The 20,816-nt window shown below is 34.9% G+C and overlaps 1 protein-coding gene across 5 annotated transcripts in view; it reads right to left on the reverse strand.

The window, feature by feature from the left end:
- The window catches only part of Etv1 (ETS variant transcription factor 1), a 90,364-nt gene that overhangs the window by 66,465 nt on the left and 3,083 nt on the right, over window positions 1–20,816 (reverse strand). For 4 of the 5 annotated variants that reach the window (XM_074065055.1, XM_074065054.1, XM_074065053.1 and 1 more), the window contains 2 exons: window positions 19,957–20,004; window positions 11,394–11,447 (listed from right to left, as the gene is read on the reverse strand). In XM_074065055.1, coding sequence (XP_073921156.1) covers window positions 11,394–11,447; window positions 19,957–20,004 — 102 coding nt within the window. Of the gene's footprint in view, window positions 1–11,393; window positions 11,448–19,428; window positions 19,921–19,956; window positions 20,005–20,816 lie in introns of those variants that run through there. The other variant, XM_074065056.1, reaches the window with a different exon arrangement.

Raw genomic sequence — 20,816 nt, forward strand, 5'->3', positions numbered from 1 at the left:
AAGAGTTCCCAAATACCAAGTCTTCCCACTTGTTTAGACCAAAGTTTTTCATAGAACATCTTTTCTAGGACAAACTCCTATTGGAAGGTTCCCTTGGTCTCTGTTGATCTATTGTAGTTTTATGAGAAGAATTTTCAAATATTATCAATATCCTGTGTGAAAGATATTCTGTTAAGCATTTCTTTTTTTTTTTTTTTTTTTTGTGGTGATGGTGGAACTGAGGACAGAACCCAGGGCCTCAGCCAAGTCAGGCAAGCCCAACACCCCAAGTCTTAACCATGTACTTTTTTTGTTTGTTTTTGCCAATACTTTGGCTTGAACTCAGGGCCTCATGCTTGCTACACAGGCCCTCTACCACTTGCTCCATACTCCCAGCTCAGCCCTTTTCTGTGTTGGGTATTTTCTAGACAGGTTTCTAGAACTATTTGCCTGGGGCTGGCTTCTAACCACAATACTCCTGATCTCTGCCTCCTGAGTAGCTAGGATTACAGAAGTGAGCCATGGGCACCTGGCTTGTTTTTGTTTTTATTTTTTCAGAGCAAAAAGTCATGGTTAAGTGCTTTGGGTGCTGGTTGTCCTGGAAGGAAGAGCTCCACAGACTTACAGAGCTAAGCTGCATAATTTCATTTATCATATGCCTTAGTTACTTGAGTATTTTATGCCCTGGATTTCTCTTTATATAAAATGAGAACAATACCAAGTTATTTCCAAATATTTGTGCAAAACAGAGATTACTGAGAATGTATTGTGAGATAAGAGTATCGGATAATATTTATTCGAGAGCGCTAATCTGATAACTGAGGTTTAGCTCTAATGTTACATAAGTGCAAGCAGCTTCCCATTATCCCTCAAAGAAAAATGAAACAGAGGAAAACAGAAGCAGATATTTGCATTAGATTTCAAACAACTCAAGCCACCTGTGCATGAATATATTTAAGGGGAAAAAAATCTCCAAATAACCAGGAAGCCCACTGAATTCAATTCAATATCCAGTAAATACCTGCAACATGTGAATCAGACAAAGATGAACAGGATGTGATCCATCCTGTAGCATCCAGCTGAAAGAGAACTAAAATTGGGATGTATCTAAAGCATTCATTGGCACACAGAAGTTGTTAAATGTGACTGAGATAATCAAAGAATAAAAGACATTGGAAATGAATCTCAAAGAGCACATACAAATAGTGCATAGGGCTGGGAGATGGCATGTACAAGGCTCTGGGTTTATCCTAAGCACCACAAAAAGAGAGAGAGAGAGAGAGAACAAGGGAACAAGGTAGATTCAAGATTCGCCTGCAATAAGAGAGAAAGAAATAAAGGAAGCCTCAAGATTCAAATCTTTCCTACAGGATCCCAAACCTCTCATAACAGGACTGTAAGTTACTAGGAGTAATATGAAACAAATCAAAGCTTGCATACAAAACCACTGCATCAAAGTATGTTTTTCTTATTTAAAGGTTAACCAGACATGATATAAGCAGGATTTTTAATCTAGCCATACCTGGTACGTTGTCAATAATTGAGTCCTTGAGTTAACATCACCCTCTGCTACTGTCAAATGCAAGCACTGCTTGTTGGGTATAATTCATTAGATTTAAAAATGGAACAACATCAAACCAACATTTTTACTTAGTGAGGCACAGCACAAATTCTCATTAGAAGAAAATTCAATAACAGACAAAAGCACATATGCATTGCGAATCTTAAGTAGGTATTTATTGTTATAACAGGAAAAAAATAAAGCTACAAATTAAAACCCCCAAAAAACACTAAACATAACATTATGACTTAAAGATCCACATGTACAAGTTTATCTCATATTATTTCCTTTTTATATCTGATTTCATGAAATGTATATGTTCTATGAAATTGTGGTCCAGAAATACAATTATTTTAATGATTGTTTTCACCTTATTTTCAAGTAAATAAATGTTGTGCTTGCTTTTGTGCATGACAATACATAAATCTATGGGAATATATTAAAAATATTGGAACAAAGACTACTACAGTATTTGGTTCTATAAATAATTTTTCATCCTTATCCCTTACCTAGTAGATTTTTCCAACAGATATTATTTGACTTGTCCCCCTAATGAATATAGACACAGAATAACAATGTACTAATTTAATATTGAGTAAACTTTAACCAAAGATTGCGCACGTCACTTTTCTTTAAAAAAAAAAAGTTACTAATTATAGGTGGGATGAGTGGAAAATACTTGTTGACTAATTTCTTTTGAGCATTTTTTAGAAGTCAATTATTAGAATAAACTAAGGGAAAAATTAAAGGATAAATAAAGTAGGAAAGAAAGAGCAGAAGACTTGGGTTGATTACAATGGAATAACAAACCACAGTTTTGTAGGGTTTTTAATTTTGCTATTTTTGTGGTTTCACCTTGGCATTAAGTTGTCCTATGTATCCTAACAAGAACAAACTGGTTAAACCAAAAATAATTTTTTAATTTTTTTTTTGTGGTTCTGGAATTTGAACTCAGGGCTTCACAACTGATAGGCAGGCACTCTAGCATTTGAGCCATACCTCCAGCCCAAACCAAAAATAATCTGAAGTATTTACTAAGGCACACTTTAAAATTAGGACTAATACAATTTTCTACCTATAAGTATATATCCCTTTAATTTCTACTTCATCCATTAACTAAATTTTCCTACAACCCACTTTTAAATTCAAGCATGCATTCACCATGTTTAGATGTTACCCTTTCTCTTTTCCTTGAGTGTAAGAAAAGTGTCATAGAAACTCAACATGGCCTGGACCTAAGAAATTATTAACCTAAGATAAGTAAATATAAGAGCCGTGCACAAAGCATATGACTTAGTTTGTGCTTCTTCTATAGGACTTGATGGATGCCTAGATTACTATCCCCCACAACAACAACAACAAAAATCCTTAAAAGATGGAGCCTTTTTACCCCTGGATTTCTTCTTTCTATGCACTTATGAGGCCCTAAACAGCTTAGTTTCTAAAAATCAGATGAGATTGGGCACATTCAGGGTCTTATGACCACAGACTTGCCATTGGATTTCTATTTTGATTTGAAATATTTATTTCTAGTGAAGCAGTCAAGCACCAAACTAAAAGTTCTGCCTTGCCAAAATGGTTATAGCTGGGCTGTACATTGTGAGAGGCAAAGGGTACATCTCTGCCAATGGAAGAGTAGACTACCTAATGACAAGTATCCAAACCAGAAGAATGCAGAAGAGGTTGGGGCCACCAGTGGTTCAGTCCTCCAGAGCCAGCACTCGAGATAGTTACAATTTGCTAAATATGCTCCTAAATTAGAACTATTACTAGTATGACAGAGCTACAATCAGCAATGACTCTCAAAGCTAAAGGAGAAAATAGTCTTTGAAACAGGAAAATACATACAACTCTAGCAAGAAGACAAAAAAAATTAAGAAAGTATTTTAAAATATCATTTTTATTTAGCTTCATTATCTGATTCCCTGGTATAGTTAAACAATATATTGAAATAGATCTAATAGAAATACAAGCAATATTATGAAAACAAGGTCATGCTAAGGGGAGGATGCATATATACGAGAGAGGGAGGGTAAAAAAGGAAGTTAAGAAGGTGAATATGGTTGATGTACTTCCTATACAAGAAATGGAGAATTTTTAAATCTACTGAAATCACCATAAGAAGGGGACTAAGGGAGAAAGGAGAAAAATGGAGCAGATGAACCAGTTGGGGTTATAATACATACATACATACATAGAAATGTCACAGGACACTCTGTGTATAGCTATCTTAAACAAACAAAAATGTCATTTATTTTTCTATACAAAATTGGAAAACAGGAAGGCAGAACAGGCCCTGTGTAGGGGGTTGGTACCAGTGGGAGGGGGAGGATGTAGGGAAAGGGTGTAAGAGGGTTAAAGTGGTGCAAATGCATTGTATACTTGTATGTAAATAGAAAAATGAAAACTGTTGAAACTACTCCAAGAAAGGAAGGCAGGGGGCACAAAGAATGATGGTGGGGGTAAATTCAACTATGATATATTTCATACATTGTAATAACTTTTGTAAATGCTACAACATACCCTCAGCACAATTAAAAAAAAAGACAATATATTCTTTACATAAGTTTTCAGAAAATGATTGTATCTATTATATAATAACTTGACTATGAACAGCAGGGTCCATCAGCTTAATTGCAAAAGACCAATACAGCTGTAAAGGACATGACGGCATTAAGTAAGTGACAAGGTAAGCAAAATGTCTAACCTTATGTTCCACGGGAGGCTTGCATCAGAATCATCTAACAAATCCTTAGAGATTCAGGAGTTCAGTTCCAGACCCACAATGTCTAACTCTCGCAGGGTAGGAAATGCAATGCTACATTTGAACAAGCTTATCAAATGACTTTTATTCATACCCAAGTGTGAATAAGAGTGCTGGACTCCAGTAGAGTTGCACTGCTGATTGTTGTCCAAAAAAATAATTAAAACCTATCCAAAATGTTTATCTATCTTAAGAGGGCAGAGATAAAATCTAAGAATGATACATCTAGAGAAAAATGTCTCTAGAAAGAAGGACTGTGAGAGGTGCAGTTGTAGGGAATGATTTTTATATGCGTTTCTTCCCTAGTCTGTGAATGTACTGCACTAATAAAATATTTAAACTATAAAAAAAGAGAAAAAAACAAAGAAAAAAGTAGTGACAACAAACAATACCCAAAAGAAAGACTGTTGCAGAGTTGTAGGTTACTTAGAGTCTAGGGATTCTACCTTAGGGGAAGAAAGATGGGACTATGCATCTTTCAAATAGATAGTGTGAATACCACTCAAGTAATATATGTAATTATGCCTTGAAAATAAAAATAAAATTATAAGCCAGGCACTGATGGCTCATGCCTATAATCCTAGCTACTCAGGAGACAGAAATTAGGAGAATTGCAGTTTGAAGTCAGCCAGGACAAATAGTTCGCAAGACCCTATCTCAAAAAGAAAACCACCACAAAAAAAGTAAAAACAAACAAAAAAAGCAAAAGACAATAGCAAACTCATGATCTCAAATCTCAGAAATATAATTCCTGTTTGAGTGTATTCTCTCTCCTCTGCTTAAAAAAGACAACAAAGTTCTCCTGGCCAATATTCCAAAAGTTTATTCAGGCAAGAAAAGGTTCAAAAACAGTTAATAAAAAGTAAACTTTTATAAAGTGCTCACTATATGTGGAGAAAGTGACAACAGAAGGTATAGATTAGTAGAAGGTATAAATTAGTAGAAAGTAAAAAAAATGGAGAAACACTTTGGGGGGCACTAATGGGGGACTGAAGTCAGGGTTTCCACTTGAGCCAGGTTCCCAATTCTTTTTGCTTGTAGTTATTTTCCAGATATGGTTGGGCACTTTTGCTAGGGGACAGTTGTGGCCCTTGATCCTCTTACCCCTCTGCCTTCCATGTAGTTCAGACTACAGATGTATCCAACATACTGAGCTTGTTCTTTGAGATATGGTCTCACTGACTCTTTGCTCCAGATGGACTCAAACCCAAATCCTCCTATCTCTGCCTTCCTCCAAGAAACTGGGATCACAGGCATAAGCCATCACACGTGTAAAAAACGTGAATCTTGACTGGAACTTTCCAGTCCTGAGCAAGTACATGTTAACAAAACACAAATTACTTAATCAGGTTCTGCATAGTACTGTTTGACTTCAGGTTAAGAAGCAAATTTGAGTGGCTGTGCATGTAGCTCTGTGTTAAAATGAAAGCTTAGCATATGCAAGGCCCTGGTTCAATTGCCAGCTTCCCCTCTTCCCCCCAAAAAAAACTAGAAAAAAAAAGAGAAGCAGATTTGTAATCTATTGAGGTATTTATTTTTCCATTTCGTTGCAAAAAAAGTCAAAGTGCTATCCTTTAAAAAAATGCCTAAGAAAACAAAGCCTAACTATGCGTTTTATTTATTTGAAGAAGGTATCACCTTTTAAATAGTTGAATCTCCACACAATGGTTTGTCTTGATTATTTTCAGACAGTCCACTATCATATCATAAATATCAGATAAAGTGTAGATGTTTGGAAAGATTTACCTTCATAAGTATATTATAGAAGGGTCAAGATTATTATTTCTTTAATGCCATCAATCTAACTGACTTGCATTCCACTGTGTCCTCTTCAGCACATGAGAAAAGGGTGGAGTGGGGTCTATCCTACTGGGAATTGTGCATAACCCTGGCTACACTCCTGGGATTGCTCTGGGAGAATGTGAAGTGTAAATGTGAACTTCATTTATCATGGGAGTCACTGTAGAGAAAGACTGCAATGAACTAATGTAACCAAATGGAAACAAACTGGGTATAAACATAATACATAATTTCCCAAATAACAAAACAAAGGGTAGATTCACAAAGACTAGTGACATGACTAAATTTAAGCAAATACAAGGTCATGAGTTCAAACCCCATACTGTCAAAAATAAAACAGATGAAAAATAAAAAGTATGGCTGGGGTGGCTCATGTTTGTAATCCTAGCTGCTGCTGGGAGCTTGAGATTGGGAGGACCGTGGTTTGAGACCAGTCTCGGCCAATAGTTTGCAAGACCCCATCTCCAAAATAACCAGAGCAAACTGGACTGGAGGTGTGGCTCAAGTGGTAGAGCACCTGCTTTGCAAGAATGAAGCCCTGAGTTCAAACCCCAGTCCCACCAAAAAAAAAAAAAAAAAGTGAAGAAGAAAATAGGCTTCTAGACTTGACAAGTGATACAGAACCCTCCTAGCAAGCACAAAGTTCTAAATTCAAGCCCCAATACTACAAAAATAAATAAATAATAAATTATTATTTAAAATATGATTATTGATATAGTAAAAGTTTAAATGCATGATTAAAATTCACATTATACGCAAATCTATATCTACCTCAGAGACAGGCTGATCCATGTAGGTTCTACACTGTAATTTAGTGGTGAACAAATTTTGCTATTTATTCTGCTAACCTTGGTTTACCAAAAGACTTGGGCAATAAAAGCAAAACCAGAGGCATCTTATTTCATTCATGTATATAAGAAAATCTGATTATTTGTATTTGAAAAAGTAGTCTGTAGAATTTATGGATAGGCCACAGAGGAGAGGAAGTTTTTTGCATTCCTAGAGATGGGATCCTCTGCCCAAGAATGCTTCAGCAGACAGAGAAGCAGCAAGAATTTGTAACAGGCATTTGACTATTCAGTCCCTCGATTCCAATATCTGATAACGTTCTCCATCCAGAAATCCTCCTTAGAATCTAAACCTAATGCTCTCCTCTTTTCAAGTCATTTTCCTCTTGTTCTCTCTTTCCTGCATACTGAAATTAGCTGATCAGCAACAGATGAATAAGTCTTTTATGTCAATAAAACTTGAAATTTTGCAAGTTAAAGTACACCTCACCTTTATTTGTATTAGGTTATTTCAGCTTTATGGTTACCTTTGTTTATACATTTTTAACAAGATGTTTTATTCACAAAGCCATATTTGTTAAGCTGTCAACATGCAGTAATTAAAATAAAATAAATCTAAAAATGTGTGATGAAAAATGTCCATTGTTTCTGCAAGGTTTCCCAAGACTACATATATTGTTTTAAGACATGATCATATGTTTCTACCTTAAGAAGGGAATCCAAAATCTGAAAATACTGAGGAAACACACACTAAAAAGTGAATCATGAGTCCAATAACATTTCACTTAGTGTGCTTCTATAACAAGCCAGGCATGTTACATGACATACCCCTAATCCTCAAGAAGTTCTCAATCTTATTGAGAACAGACACATACCTAAAATATTCTACAATAACACACACAAGGTAAAAAATGCTACAGAGTCCAGTTTACTGGGCAGGGTAAGAGTGGCAAGAAAAGGCTGAGAAAGACTTCAGTGAGGCGAAGTCTCAGCTGAGTATGAAATAGAAAAAGCAAAAGTGAAAACTTTGAAAGCATAACGAGGCCTAAAACATTGTGAAATGCATAGAGAATTATAAAGTTAGAAGGATAGAAGGTGCAGAAAATGGAAAGAAACAATGCTGGAGTAGCAAGAGTTAAAAACGGAAAAGGTAGTCAATGCCTAAGTGATGGTACAATTTTCTGTACAGCTCAAGAATTAGGATTTTGTACTGTGGGAGATTTAAGGAAAAAATTAACAAGACCAGATGGCTGTGTGTGATTGCCACTGCAAAGGGTAGACTGGAAGGAGAGAAAAGCAAAGAACCCAGTCAAAAGACTGATTCAAACAGAAGCTCTGTCAAGGCAGCATGTAGGTGTGAACTAAAACAATGGAATAAGGACAGAGAAGAAGCTGAAATTAAGGTGTTTCTGAAAGGAAGAATCAACAATTTGATTGGCAATTTGAGGTCTCTGATAAAGAACTGAGGGGAATGAAGACAAACTAGATATTCACTACAGTCATTAACTTAGAAAAGCACCAACAGAAGTAGCAGAGAAATGTTGGTCAGGAAAAATAATGATTTCAATACTGGACAGGCTATGTATGAATTGTTTATAGAGCATCATGTTGAAGATTGAGGGTGGTGTTAAAATGGTGCGTTACACCAACACACAGCTGAAAGTTGAGGAAGCAAGTACAGAGGTGTCACCTTTTCCTAATTTGCAGGTGGCAATGGTGATGGATCAGGTGAGGAGGTTCAATAGCATCTGCAGAGTTAGAGCAAGGCTGGAGATAAGCATGAGGCAGACATCACTATTCATGACTGTGACCAGTACAGTGACCAACAGCCCTCATATCTCAAAGTAATTAAAATTCACTAAAATTAAAACTTTATTTATTTGATCCCCCTTAGCCACATTTCATATGCTCAGCGATCACTGTAGTTAGTGCTTAACATCCTGGGTCACACAGATGTAGCTCATTTTCATCAACACAGAAAGTTCTAAGGACATAGGGCTGGGGTGAGCCCAGGGGTGGAGTGCCTGACTAGAATGCTTAAGGTCCTGGATTTGATCCTCAGGATCACAAGAAAGTTCTACAAGACAGCATAGGCATGGAGCATGTATATTACTAGGGAAATTTGGGAACAGAACTCCAGGAAATAATACACAAAGAGGAAGGAAGGACAGTAAGTAAAGTGAGGAATGAGCAAGGGAGAAAAAAGAGAAAGGAAAGGAAAAAAAATAAAAATCACATGACTTTGACCAAGAGACAGAAGTTCAAGGGGACAAAATACTTAAAAATAGGAAAAGCTGATAAGAGGTCAAACAAGAAAAGGCATGAAAAATGCCTCTACTGAGCTATTTCACCCACACCTTTGCTATCATATTGGACATATGGATGAATTGTATTGAAATTGTTACCAATGTCTTCAGATATACAATGACTCAATGAGAGTCACTCAAATGACAGTTTTAACTTTAAGTAAGAATACAAATTCCCCACAGGAAGGAAAAAGTTGGAAATATGGCCATCTTTCCTACCCTCTAGTCAATAGCTGTCATCCTTAACTATCATCCTTCTGGGAGCTTTTAAGGGTCTCTAATTAAGGTCTATCTCATGCCAAATATGTTTCTTGAAGGCCTATGTCAAATACCTGCATTCAGATATCAAACAGCACACGAAATTCTCTTCTCAAACCAAAAATAAAGCTGACAGAACAATGCTTAGCAGGGGCAGAGGAGACAAGGATAGGGGAGGTTATTCTTCATGGTACAGTTTGCGTTTGGGCTTATGGAAATGTTCTAGAAATGAACAGTGGTGACCACAGTGCAACAATATGAACACAGTAAATGACACTGAAGTGCACACACTTTAAATGGTTAAAATGAACAATTTTGTGCTACACATATTTTACCACAATATTTTTTTTAAATCAAGCTGAATTAAAACATGTAACATGGGAGAAAATCTTTAAGAAACCTCTCACAAACTTCTACACCTGGGAAATTTAAGATACCAAACATAAAAACTGAAAACATTTCCAGCAAACATCTGTTATTTGAAGTAATCTGTGATATTAAGGTGCAAAATATGCCAGGTGCTGGTGGCTCACACCTGTAACCCTAGCTACTCAGGAGGCAGAGATCAGGAGGATCATGGATCAAAGCCAGCCTGGACCAATAGTTCATGAGACCCTATTTCAAAAACACTCATCAAAAAAAGGGGCTGGTGGAGTGGCTCAAGTTGTAGGCCCTGAGTTCAAAACTTAGTACTGAAAAAAAAAGTACAAAATACAGGTTTGATAAAATATTAAGCATTTCTACTGTTGCCTGATGTGGTCAACAGTCTGAGAAAACAATAGAATAAAAATATTTAAAGCCAGTTTCCTAATCAAGGTGGCACATACAAACATCCCCTTATATGCAGTTCTGCTTTCCACAGTTGCAGTTATCTGCCCACCATCAATCTCAGTCCAGAAACATTAAGAGGAAAATTCTAGAAATAATTTATAATTTCAAATAACTTTTAGTATAATATATTGTTATAATTGTTCAATTGTATTATGCATTATTTTTGTTAATATCTTCCTTGTGCCTAATTTATAAATTAAGCTTTATCGTAAGTGTGTACATAGAGAAAAACAGCATATGTGGTATAGGGTTCTGAACTATGCATGGTTTCAGGCATGGACAGAATATCTCTGAACGTGACTCACAGATAAGGTGGGACTGATGTTTAGCCTTTGTCTTACTATTTGATTCTAGGGTCAGTAGTTGCAGTTAGCTGTCAGAATAGGAAAATGTAAATATCAACAGTAAAACCATGGGTAACTAGGTCTGTGAAGACAAAATGCCCACTCTGCAATTAAGGAAAAGCAATATCCCATGAATCACCCCTCACTCATTCCATGGCAGGGCCAGGAGCCAGGCTCAGGGACAGAAAGAACCCTGAAAAAAGCCAGCGGCTACTGCCATTTGTGTTTCTGCAACATGGAAACAGAAAATTTCAGGCTAAAACTTAAATCCACACAGGTAACAGTTCGTGAATATAAAATAGTACAATAAGCCAATGAATGTTTGGTTCAGAATCTTTTCCAAATTATACAATAACTAATCTCATGTGTATTTTAACTTTGACTGTCTCATCAGCATCCAGCATCCAGACTCTTCCTTGTGAATGTATTGGCAAAATGGAAGTAAACACTTGCACATCCATGGATCACACTGTTTCTTTCGTCTCCAAGGATATGTACCCCATATGGAGAACAGACCATCTTAAACAACTCAGTTCTTCTTGCCCACTATTGGAAACTCTGTTCAGCTCATACAGCAATTCTGATGTCACAACCTGACAAATAAAATCAGCTCTTGACTGTAAACTAAAAAAGACACTGGCACAGTGAAAGGACAGACACTAGAAGTGGAAATCAACCAAAGAGAAGAATGAAAGAAGAAAACAAAACAGACAAAAAAAATAAATAAATAGAAGTGATGAGTCATACTATTATTATACTTACAACTTTCAGCCTGATAGTCTGGCACAAACTGCTCATCATTGTCAGGTACCTGAGCTGAAGAAGAAAAAAAAATTGTTTTAAATTAAGAGAGGAAATGCCAAGGCAATAAGGAATGTCAAGTCAGATCTGTCAAGCAAGGTCTTTTTCAGACTGAGATCAAACCTATGATTACTTGCCAATAAGCTCCTACTTAAAATGGTATCAACAGTGCTACTTAGAGGGGGAATAGAAGGGCTCATTGATGTCACCTAGAAAACATAAATATGTCAGAAATACAGTGGCAGGTGTAGTCCCTCTGAATTTCACCTGCCAGATGGAAATAAAAGAAACACAAAAGAAGCTACAGGATTTCTATTTCCTGCAGGGTTTTCTTTTGCCACAGTTGAGCAAAAAGTATTTCAATTCACCTGCTACCTGTGCTTTAGCTGCCCATCTAAATGAGCTTCATGGTTCAACACACATCTCTCTGCATTTTTAGAAATGACTACTCTTGCTATCTTCCATCTTTTGCAAACTACACTATCAAAAGTAAAAATGTCTGCCCTAAAATTGACCAATGTGTGCTACAAAATTTTTTTAAAAATGAACAGATCACATATAACAATAATTTAGACCACATATAAAAAGTAATACATTGTAGTAATTATGATCATAATAATAAAAACAACAAACAATAAAGCAAATGCCATTTTTTTCCTGGCTGCTTTTCAGCAGTAACAAAAAGAATATCCCTATTTCATCAGTCTTAATGTCAAATGACTTCCCTATTTTTAGTAACGGAAAAACACTGAATAGCAAGGACTTAATGCATTAGGCAGCAATAAAAACACAAGCCCACTTTTCCACTTCGAAAACGTTTTCATCACAGCTGATTTAGACATGGAAATAACCTAGTCTTAACTGATAGACTATTACTAAAATAAGTTTTCACAAACGTACAAATACATACACTCTCACATACACAAACTACATAAAATGGAACTTAGGTTACTTTTAACTTGGTAAGCATATAATCAATCACCATCGTAATTGACTTTAGCTTTGATCTTATTAGCTAGCATTACTTTACTAACACTGTATAATTACCAATACTGAAACTTTTACATCCCATCAGTTCATATTAAAACAGATGTCTATTTCTTTAAATGGGCCTATTTGTATGGAGAATGCTAATTAAAATAAATAGTCTATGTTGAAAATGTTTCAGGCTGGTAACTGGATGAGTTAAGAAATAGTCCATACGAAAGGAATTTCATATGAAACAATTCTATGTACAAAAGGAATATGACATCCATAGAATTACAGATTCCTTTTCTCAGTTTATCTAGTAGTATTTTTTAAGTAGCAATACTTGGCTGAATAAAATTTATATTACATTATTTAGAACAAAACTATGCAATATTACATTATTAAGAACAAAATGTCCCTGATGAGAGGGCTGGCAGAGTGGCTCAAGTGGTAGAGTGCCTGCCTAGTAAGTATGAGGCCCTGAATTCAAACCCCAGTACCACCCAAAAAATAAAATGTGCTGGCTGGCATATGGGGAGGGAGAGGAAGAAGGGGAGGGAGAAGAGGAAAAAGGGGAGGGAAAGGGAGAGAGGGAAAGGGGAGCACTTAAGGGACAGAATATAGAAGTTATATCTCAAAAATGCACAGAAAATAGCTGCATGCTAATGATTCGTAAAAAGAATAAGGATAAGAATTGCTATTTCTGTTCTAACTCCTTTCCTTAACTTACTGAATAAATACTTCACACTTAGGCTTGAACATATTACAGAATTTTAACAAAAAACATATGACTCACATTTTCACAGAAGCTAATCTTAAGAAACTGAACAGACCAAATGAAGCAGCATACTACTTAAATAGACAAAGGCTTAAGTATACCTCTAATTTCAAGTTGGAGTAAAAGGAAAGCAGTTAACTAAAAACACAAGTTGGATCTGGATAAGGAAAATATGACAAAGAATTGTCACACTTGTATCATACATTTCCTTTCCTTTTCTTTTTTTTTTTTTTTTTCTTTAATTCACAAGAATTCTGTGAAGGAGCAAACTACAGCTTCCTGAAAATTAGTGGCAAGCCATACCAACTCCAAAGTTGAAAATTAACAATAGAGGCCAACCTTAAAAATGTATGTCTATGTTTTCATTACTATTATAAATTCTGCTTGAAATGATTGCCTTTGGGGAATGAAAATGTTTCCCCACACTATGAAATTAAAGAGGAAGGAGAAGAGGAGGAAAGGAGAAAGGGAGAAAATATATACCAAAAGACCCATAAAAGGCTTTCAAGAAGATGAGGCACGTAGATTTTATTGGTGATAGCTGAAGCGGCTCTATCAGCTTACTGTGCATTAACAGACACGTTGCCAATCCACTCTCAGGATCTCAGCTTTAAAAGGGTAGTAGTGTCTGCACTCTCAGCCATTTGCCTTACCTACATTATTACCCAAAGTTGTTCTTTAGTTTTCTCTATTTTTACTATAAAGCAATACATATAATAGGAAAGAAATTTACAAAATCATGACCAAAATGTCACAGAACCAACAACTCTCACTTTTAACTTTAATATCCTTTCTTAACTAACACTGCCTTGGGGATGGGAAATTTTAAATACAGCTTGTCTTGTTTTATGCCTATTTTTAACTTTTGAATAAAATCATATTTATTACTTATAAAGAGGTTGAGTGTTTAAAAAATTTGCCAAGCTTAGCTGCAGGCAAATTAAAACCCTCTTATTCTTACAAACTAGATGCCTGTTGAGTTTTTCTTGTAAACCTAGGAGGAAAAAAAAGCTGAAAAGTTTCAAATAAAACAAATGTCAAGTATAAAAGGGGTTAATATTTAATTAAAACCAGTTCTATCCACTGTAACAATGACCTGGAGCCAAACAAGGCGGAAGATGTATGAGTCATTCTTTCTGCCCGTGAATGAGACAGCTGATCTCCTCAGCAATTCCTCAAGACAAGCAGGCAGAACTGGAGCTCTGCCTCCATTCACAAAAACACAGTCCAGCATGAGCCATGTGGCCCAGCCACAATCTTTTCATGTCACACCCTTCCAGAGAGCTGAAGCAAGTAAACTTGAACTTGCAATATAAACACAATTTTATTGTTCCGTGTCAAATAGAACTCAGATTCATTAAGAAACACATTTTAAAAAAATGACAAGTACACATACGTGTGTGAGTATTCACACACACATTTAACCTATCATGCTTTACAGAGTAACTTATCACAGAAAGTTGAATGTACAAAACTGATGAAAGGAGTGAATTAGAAAGGGAGGAAGGAAAGGAACGGCCATTAAAGGGTCTGGGGTGCGGCTCACTGGTAGAGTGCTTACTCAGCATACAGGAGGTCCTGGGTTTGATCCCCAGCACCATAAATAAAGAAAAAAACTAAAGAAATGTTTTATATTTCTTGCCTATTATTCCAAGTTTTCTTTTTATCATAAGAATATAGTAGATTATTGCCAACAAGTGCAGGGCCCTGGGTTCAATCCCCAGCACCACAAAAAGAAGAAAAGAAAGGAAGGAAGGAGGGTGGAAGGGAGGGAGGAAGAGAGAGAGAGAAAAGGAGAGAAGGAGAGAGAGAGAAAGGAAGGAAGGAAAGAAGGAAAAGAACAAAGAATGTAATAGATTATTGCTGGGTTTGGAGCATTTTGCTTTGAATTAAAGGGTTAGAAACAAATTTCTCTGAAGACATTTAAATTTTTTAAAAAATAAAAGTAAAACAACAAGAGAGTGAACATTTGCACAGTGCTATTCCTTTTAGTCCTAAAATGAAGCTCCAGGCCATGGAACAAAATAATCATGAGTCTACTAAGCCTAGTCTTATACCACATCCGGTTTTAGCATTAAAATGACTGCACCAATGTAAAAGTATTAATTAATGCAGAAGTATAAACATATTTGAACAGACAAAATAAGGGGCCATTGCCTCATGACAGAAACACCTTCAGTACTTCACATGTTCTTTGTACGTGCTCTCAAAAGAAAACAGGAAGTGTTAGTTGTCTTGAGTCTCAAAATCAGCTTCAATTTCTAGCTAAATTGGCCCGTAGTGACTTAAAAACTTAAGGGAATCTCAGAGCCAACTATTACTTTTGTTTGTACCCAAATATTTTCTCCAATGCTAAAGAGGTCTGACTGTATTATTATTATTATTAATTATAAAATTGTACACAAGTCAAAGAAATAAAGTTATACTCTTAAATGAAAGAAATTACACATTTCCTGTAATTAAATTAGAAAAGCTAAGCAATATTTCATTAGCACTTGTTAACATCTTCTAGGAAAACTAATGTTATACCAAATCTAATTTTTCTATTTAAAATTTTTTTCTATTTTGTAAAAAGACTGCAGATGAAAAAAAATTTCCCATGAATATTTAGAAGTGAAATACATTAACTCTATCTGCTATCTTTAAATCAAGTCCAAATGAGAAGTCTTCCATATTTTACAGTATTTTTGGTGCAGCTAAAAGAGAGGTGGTAGCCATTCCCCTCCAACATACACACAATAGGAATGGACTCTTGCTCAATTCTATGAAATTTTATGGACTTCTTTAATTTAATGCTGAATTCTCAATTCCTGTCCTGTGCAAACAACATAAAATAATGTCATTTTTTAAATTGTTATTCTTTACTGTACTACACAGGTGAAAAGAAAAAAAAACGATTCAGAACACATATCCAATATCATGGTCTATTTACAAAAGAAACGGAATTTTTGAACCCTAAAAATGAGGGTCTTCTGACTGTTATGTCTCGTGCATGTTCTATGTACTGAGCCACAATAACACATATTATTCAACAAATATCATAAAAAAAGATTTTATATATAAATTCAGCATCAGTATTTGAGGCAAATGATATCTCACTTTTAAGTCAACTTGACCATTATTTGAAGCTCACACAAGTGCAAAAGTGAAAAAAACTTATTTGCAAAAGGTAATAATAAATTTTAGTGTAAAAAGATTGTTCTTGGAAATTAAAAAAAAAAAAAACACTTTGAAAGTGAGGCTGTAGTACCAGCATGAAACTTCACCACACCACTGAAAAACATTTTGCCCTGATGGCAGTGAATTGCTGCTGAGTTTTTCCTCAAGATTATTGAAGAAAGGGAACCTAATGGCGTCCCACACACAACAAGGTAACAGTCAAAAGCAACTATGTATTTACCGGACTTTATCATTTCTCTTTAAGTTTTGTGAGTAGGTAAGCTGTGATAAGCAACTTCAGAAGAACGCAATCCTTTAGCTCAGTCAGTGTTTCTCATCCTTCTATTTCTGTCCCCCACACACAAGAGGTTCCATTTTAAGTAAGACTTCTTAGGACACCAGTCACTAATGCACTAAGAAGCTGGTTACGAGCAAGAAGTTGCTAGGCTGTTGCTAGAATTGATATTTGAACTCATTATTTCATGAGATCAAATAATTCCAATTGCCTTTCTGTCAGTAGCAATCCAATTCAGACAAAGAATCAATAAAGAATTGTACATAGTAAAACTACAATGTAAAGTAACTACAGCAATATTTAAAAGAGGCATATCTAATTTTTTTCAATTACTACTGTGATCATTGAAAAGAGTACCTTTGCAGTTTTCTTCAGAATAAGATGATTATTTTTAGTTGCAAGGCTTTCTAAAAAACCTTTAAACTGCAGTGCTAGTGCTTAAGAAGTGATATTGATATGAAGTTATATTCTTCACAAACATATTTTAAATCCCTGTATGGATATAAACTTTTTTGGGAGGGAGTTGGGAGAGGCGCAGCATTGGAGTGTGTTTTTAGAGAAGATTTTAGTAAATTGATAATACTCATTCATCCCCACCCTGGAATAGTCCTGCTTTATCCATCCCAACTTCCCCTTAGAGATAAAACACATTTCATAATCCATAATAATTTACTCGTGACTAATCCATATGTTGTACTTGGTGTAATTTATTAAAATTTTTAAAAAGTAAAGTCAACATGCTAAGGTCTATCATTTCTCAAGTATTAAGGACTTGGATTTTATTTTAAAAAAAAATCACCATATTACACATTACAACTAACTTGATTCTTATGTATAAGATTTTTCGAACTCTTTAACTTCCCAGTGGGGATCTAACTCAAGAGAGAAAGTTGGTTAATTACCAACATCTCTTTTAAAAAAGGTCAAGATGCCTTAAAATTCCATGGTCACTTTCTTGGCTATGGAGCATTATGAAAAGAAATATGTAAACTTTGTAGTTTCCCAATTTAGCAATGTTTTAATTTTCTGCATGTCCAAAAAGACGTAAATGGACAAATCTAGCTACAAATAAACTAGGCTAATTTGGGGATCTCATCTTAGCTAATATTGTTCAGGGCATAGGATAAGTCAAATTAAAATATCTGTGCAAAAAAATATATATATAATGATATTTAATTGCTGACAGCAAAACAAATGGTCTATTAACAGTAAGAAAACTATTACCTCTTTTAAAATTACATTAACAACTTTTTGCTTATATTGTGACTCAATAAATTAATGTAAGCTATTTTGAAGATGTTTAAATTATTCTAAAATGAAATCTTATGCAAAGTTTGTAAATAGTAGCACACCTGGGTATTCAATAAAACACTCAAGATTAATTCCTGAATTTAATTAAGCTTATGAATTTTTTTCTAAGTAAAAGCCTATGATCCTTCAAATACATTAGTCATTTTCTAGGTTTATTTTATAAAAAATAAATCTTCAGATTTAATTTACAGGTATGTTAATAACCATGGGTAAGAATATTCCACAGAGTTTTTAAAGATAAACTCAGATTAATTATTCAATCACTTCTCTAAGCTACAAGACACAAAACAAGTCACAAGTAAAAAAAAAAAAAGTACTAAAACTGATTATAAAATGGTAAGTCTGTCACAGATTCCACACTTTAAAAATTCCAGAAACAGAGTTGCTATGCATACTCAAAATCTGCCAGCAAGTGCACTGACTTGGAATCTATCAGATTTAAACATCTTAAGAACCAACAAACCTGCCACAACAATGAAAAAAGGTATTTTAAGTTATTTTGGATAAGCAAATAAATTCTTTCATAAATAGAAATCTGTACAACCTTCAACTTTGCAAAACTAAGAGATAAAAGTTAATACAAGAACCTCTGGAAATTTTTCATGAAAAAGTTATGATTAAATATATGGCTTATGTTGCAATAATAAGTAATCTGTTGCAATAAATTTCATTTAGAGAGACTGGCAAAAATGACCTTTAAATACAACAAAAACTTCATTAATACTTACCTTTCATTAGCATACAAATACAGTCACCCTTTCAAAAGACTTATTAGGAAAACTATTTAACTTAAATGATTCATAAAGATTGCAAAAGCTTTTTGGAGAACCAGAATATCAGCAAAACAAAGAAACTTATTTTACATGCTAACAGCAACTTGATCAACTGCATTCAAGACCACCCGATAAAATACATCAGTCTGCCTTACAGTAGTCACAGCAACATTTGGGTTCCATTCAGGGACCCCTCTCTCTACTTTTAATCATCTTGAAAATCTGTTCCAAAAATTACAGATTTCCCATAGAATGTGAACACACAAATCACACAATCACATTAAAAATATCTATAACTTTGTCTTTGTGCTTCTCATACAACAAATCAAAAAATTAACATTATACATTTTACCATGCCAAATCCAAAAGGAAAATGTCAAATTATAGATACCAACAAAAATCCCTCAACATTAGACATTTCTGAAGACATAAAGCTTTACTGAAGCAATAAGCTCATTGTTCCTATGAATAAAGTTGCACACAATAAAAGATATAATAGGTTGCAGCATGAAATTGTATCAAAAATCCAAAATGCCTTTAAATGTCTCCTTGCTATATTAAATAAGTCCCAAAAAAGTGACAAAATAGCAAAACTCAATTTCAATAAACATCACACGCATAGTAAAATAACATAGAAAACATTTTTTAAATCCTCCAATCCTCCAAAGATTTATTTTAAACCCATAGATTTCCTAAGTATTGGATACACACCTAGCGTTCTGTGTTGTGAACAAGGTGGAAAGAAGACACTTGCACTTAAATCTTGAAGCATCCCGTCCTGATGAACCCAGAGAAACTAATTTCTGCCATCAGAAAAGTCCTCCACCAGAGCACCAAATAATGATATGCGCTGCTCTAAAGGAAACAGCAAGCCAGCCGGGTTCTGGCTCTAGGAGGTCTCTCGAGGTACAATAATATAAACCTGATCAATTGCAATTAAAATCTGAACAGAGGCTTAGAACTTGAAGTCTTGGTGCATTAGTTCTTGCCAAAAGCAGATGTGATTGTGAGCTGGAAGCAATTTCTCCTGGTAATTTGTGATGACACTGGGTAGTGCAGCCCCAGAGTCCCCAAAGACAAACTCATCAGAGGCTCTAATGTATGCATGACACATGAGGTGGCTCTTTTAGAGCTCAATTAATTGGGCTGAACATTAAGACAGCAAGTTCAGGACTCTTTTTTTTTCATTTCTGGAGTCACTTCCCCCCCCACCCTTTTAAGCAATTTTTTTTGCCTTACCTTCTGCAAGCCATGTTTCCTGTAACTGACTTAGATCTTGAAAGAGTTCTAAAAAACAAGTCAAAGACATGAACATAAAATTTGCAAATCTTTAGGCTTCACAAAATGGAAATGTTTGTCATGAAATTGTCATTAAATTGAATCTAATTTGGGGAGGGGGAGTTGATAGAGAAAGAAGACATAAATATCTCAATAATCCCATCAACTTTTGATGTCTACTAAGCAACACTTTTAAGAAATTACTAAATAATAAGTCAATTAGCTTTTTATTTTTTGCCCTTCTTTACAAATGGCTTAAGAAGTAAGGTCAGAGATGCCACAAAACACACATGTACTAAAACTCACAGAAAGGCTGAAGTAGAGGTAGTCTATTCACGAAACCCTGTCTTAAATATATTTAACTCTTGTCTACATAGTAGGGAAAGATTAGAAAGAATGGAGAGCATTTTATTTCTATCTTCTAAATCTCATATACAAGTTGTTAACAGGACTTGGTTAACTTTCAAAATATTATGTCTTAAGATTTAATGTCTCAAAACTAAAAGACACAGCTTTGAACACAAGCTCTTAAAGGAAACCTCTTGATAGGTTTATAGAACCCAAAGATTGATAATCCCATAGCTTCACTTTATTATCAAGTCCAAAACTTGTATTTTGTCATACTGGGGAGAGAGGGAGGTGCCCAATAACTGTAAAGATCTGAGGAAGTTGCAAAATTCAGTATACCTAACTTATACTACAAACTGAACTTTGATAATTAAATTTAAGTATCTTCAATTCATTATGAATGCCCCCATATGGCTGAAATAATTTATAATCTATTGATCTCCTACCAACAGTTCATAAAAGGAATCTGCAAC

The sequence above is a fragment of the Castor canadensis genome, chromosome 2 (assembly GCF_047511655.1).
Source record: "Castor canadensis chromosome 2, mCasCan1.hap1v2, whole genome shotgun sequence".
Classification (NCBI taxonomy): domain Eukaryota; kingdom Metazoa; phylum Chordata; class Mammalia; order Rodentia; family Castoridae; genus Castor; species Castor canadensis.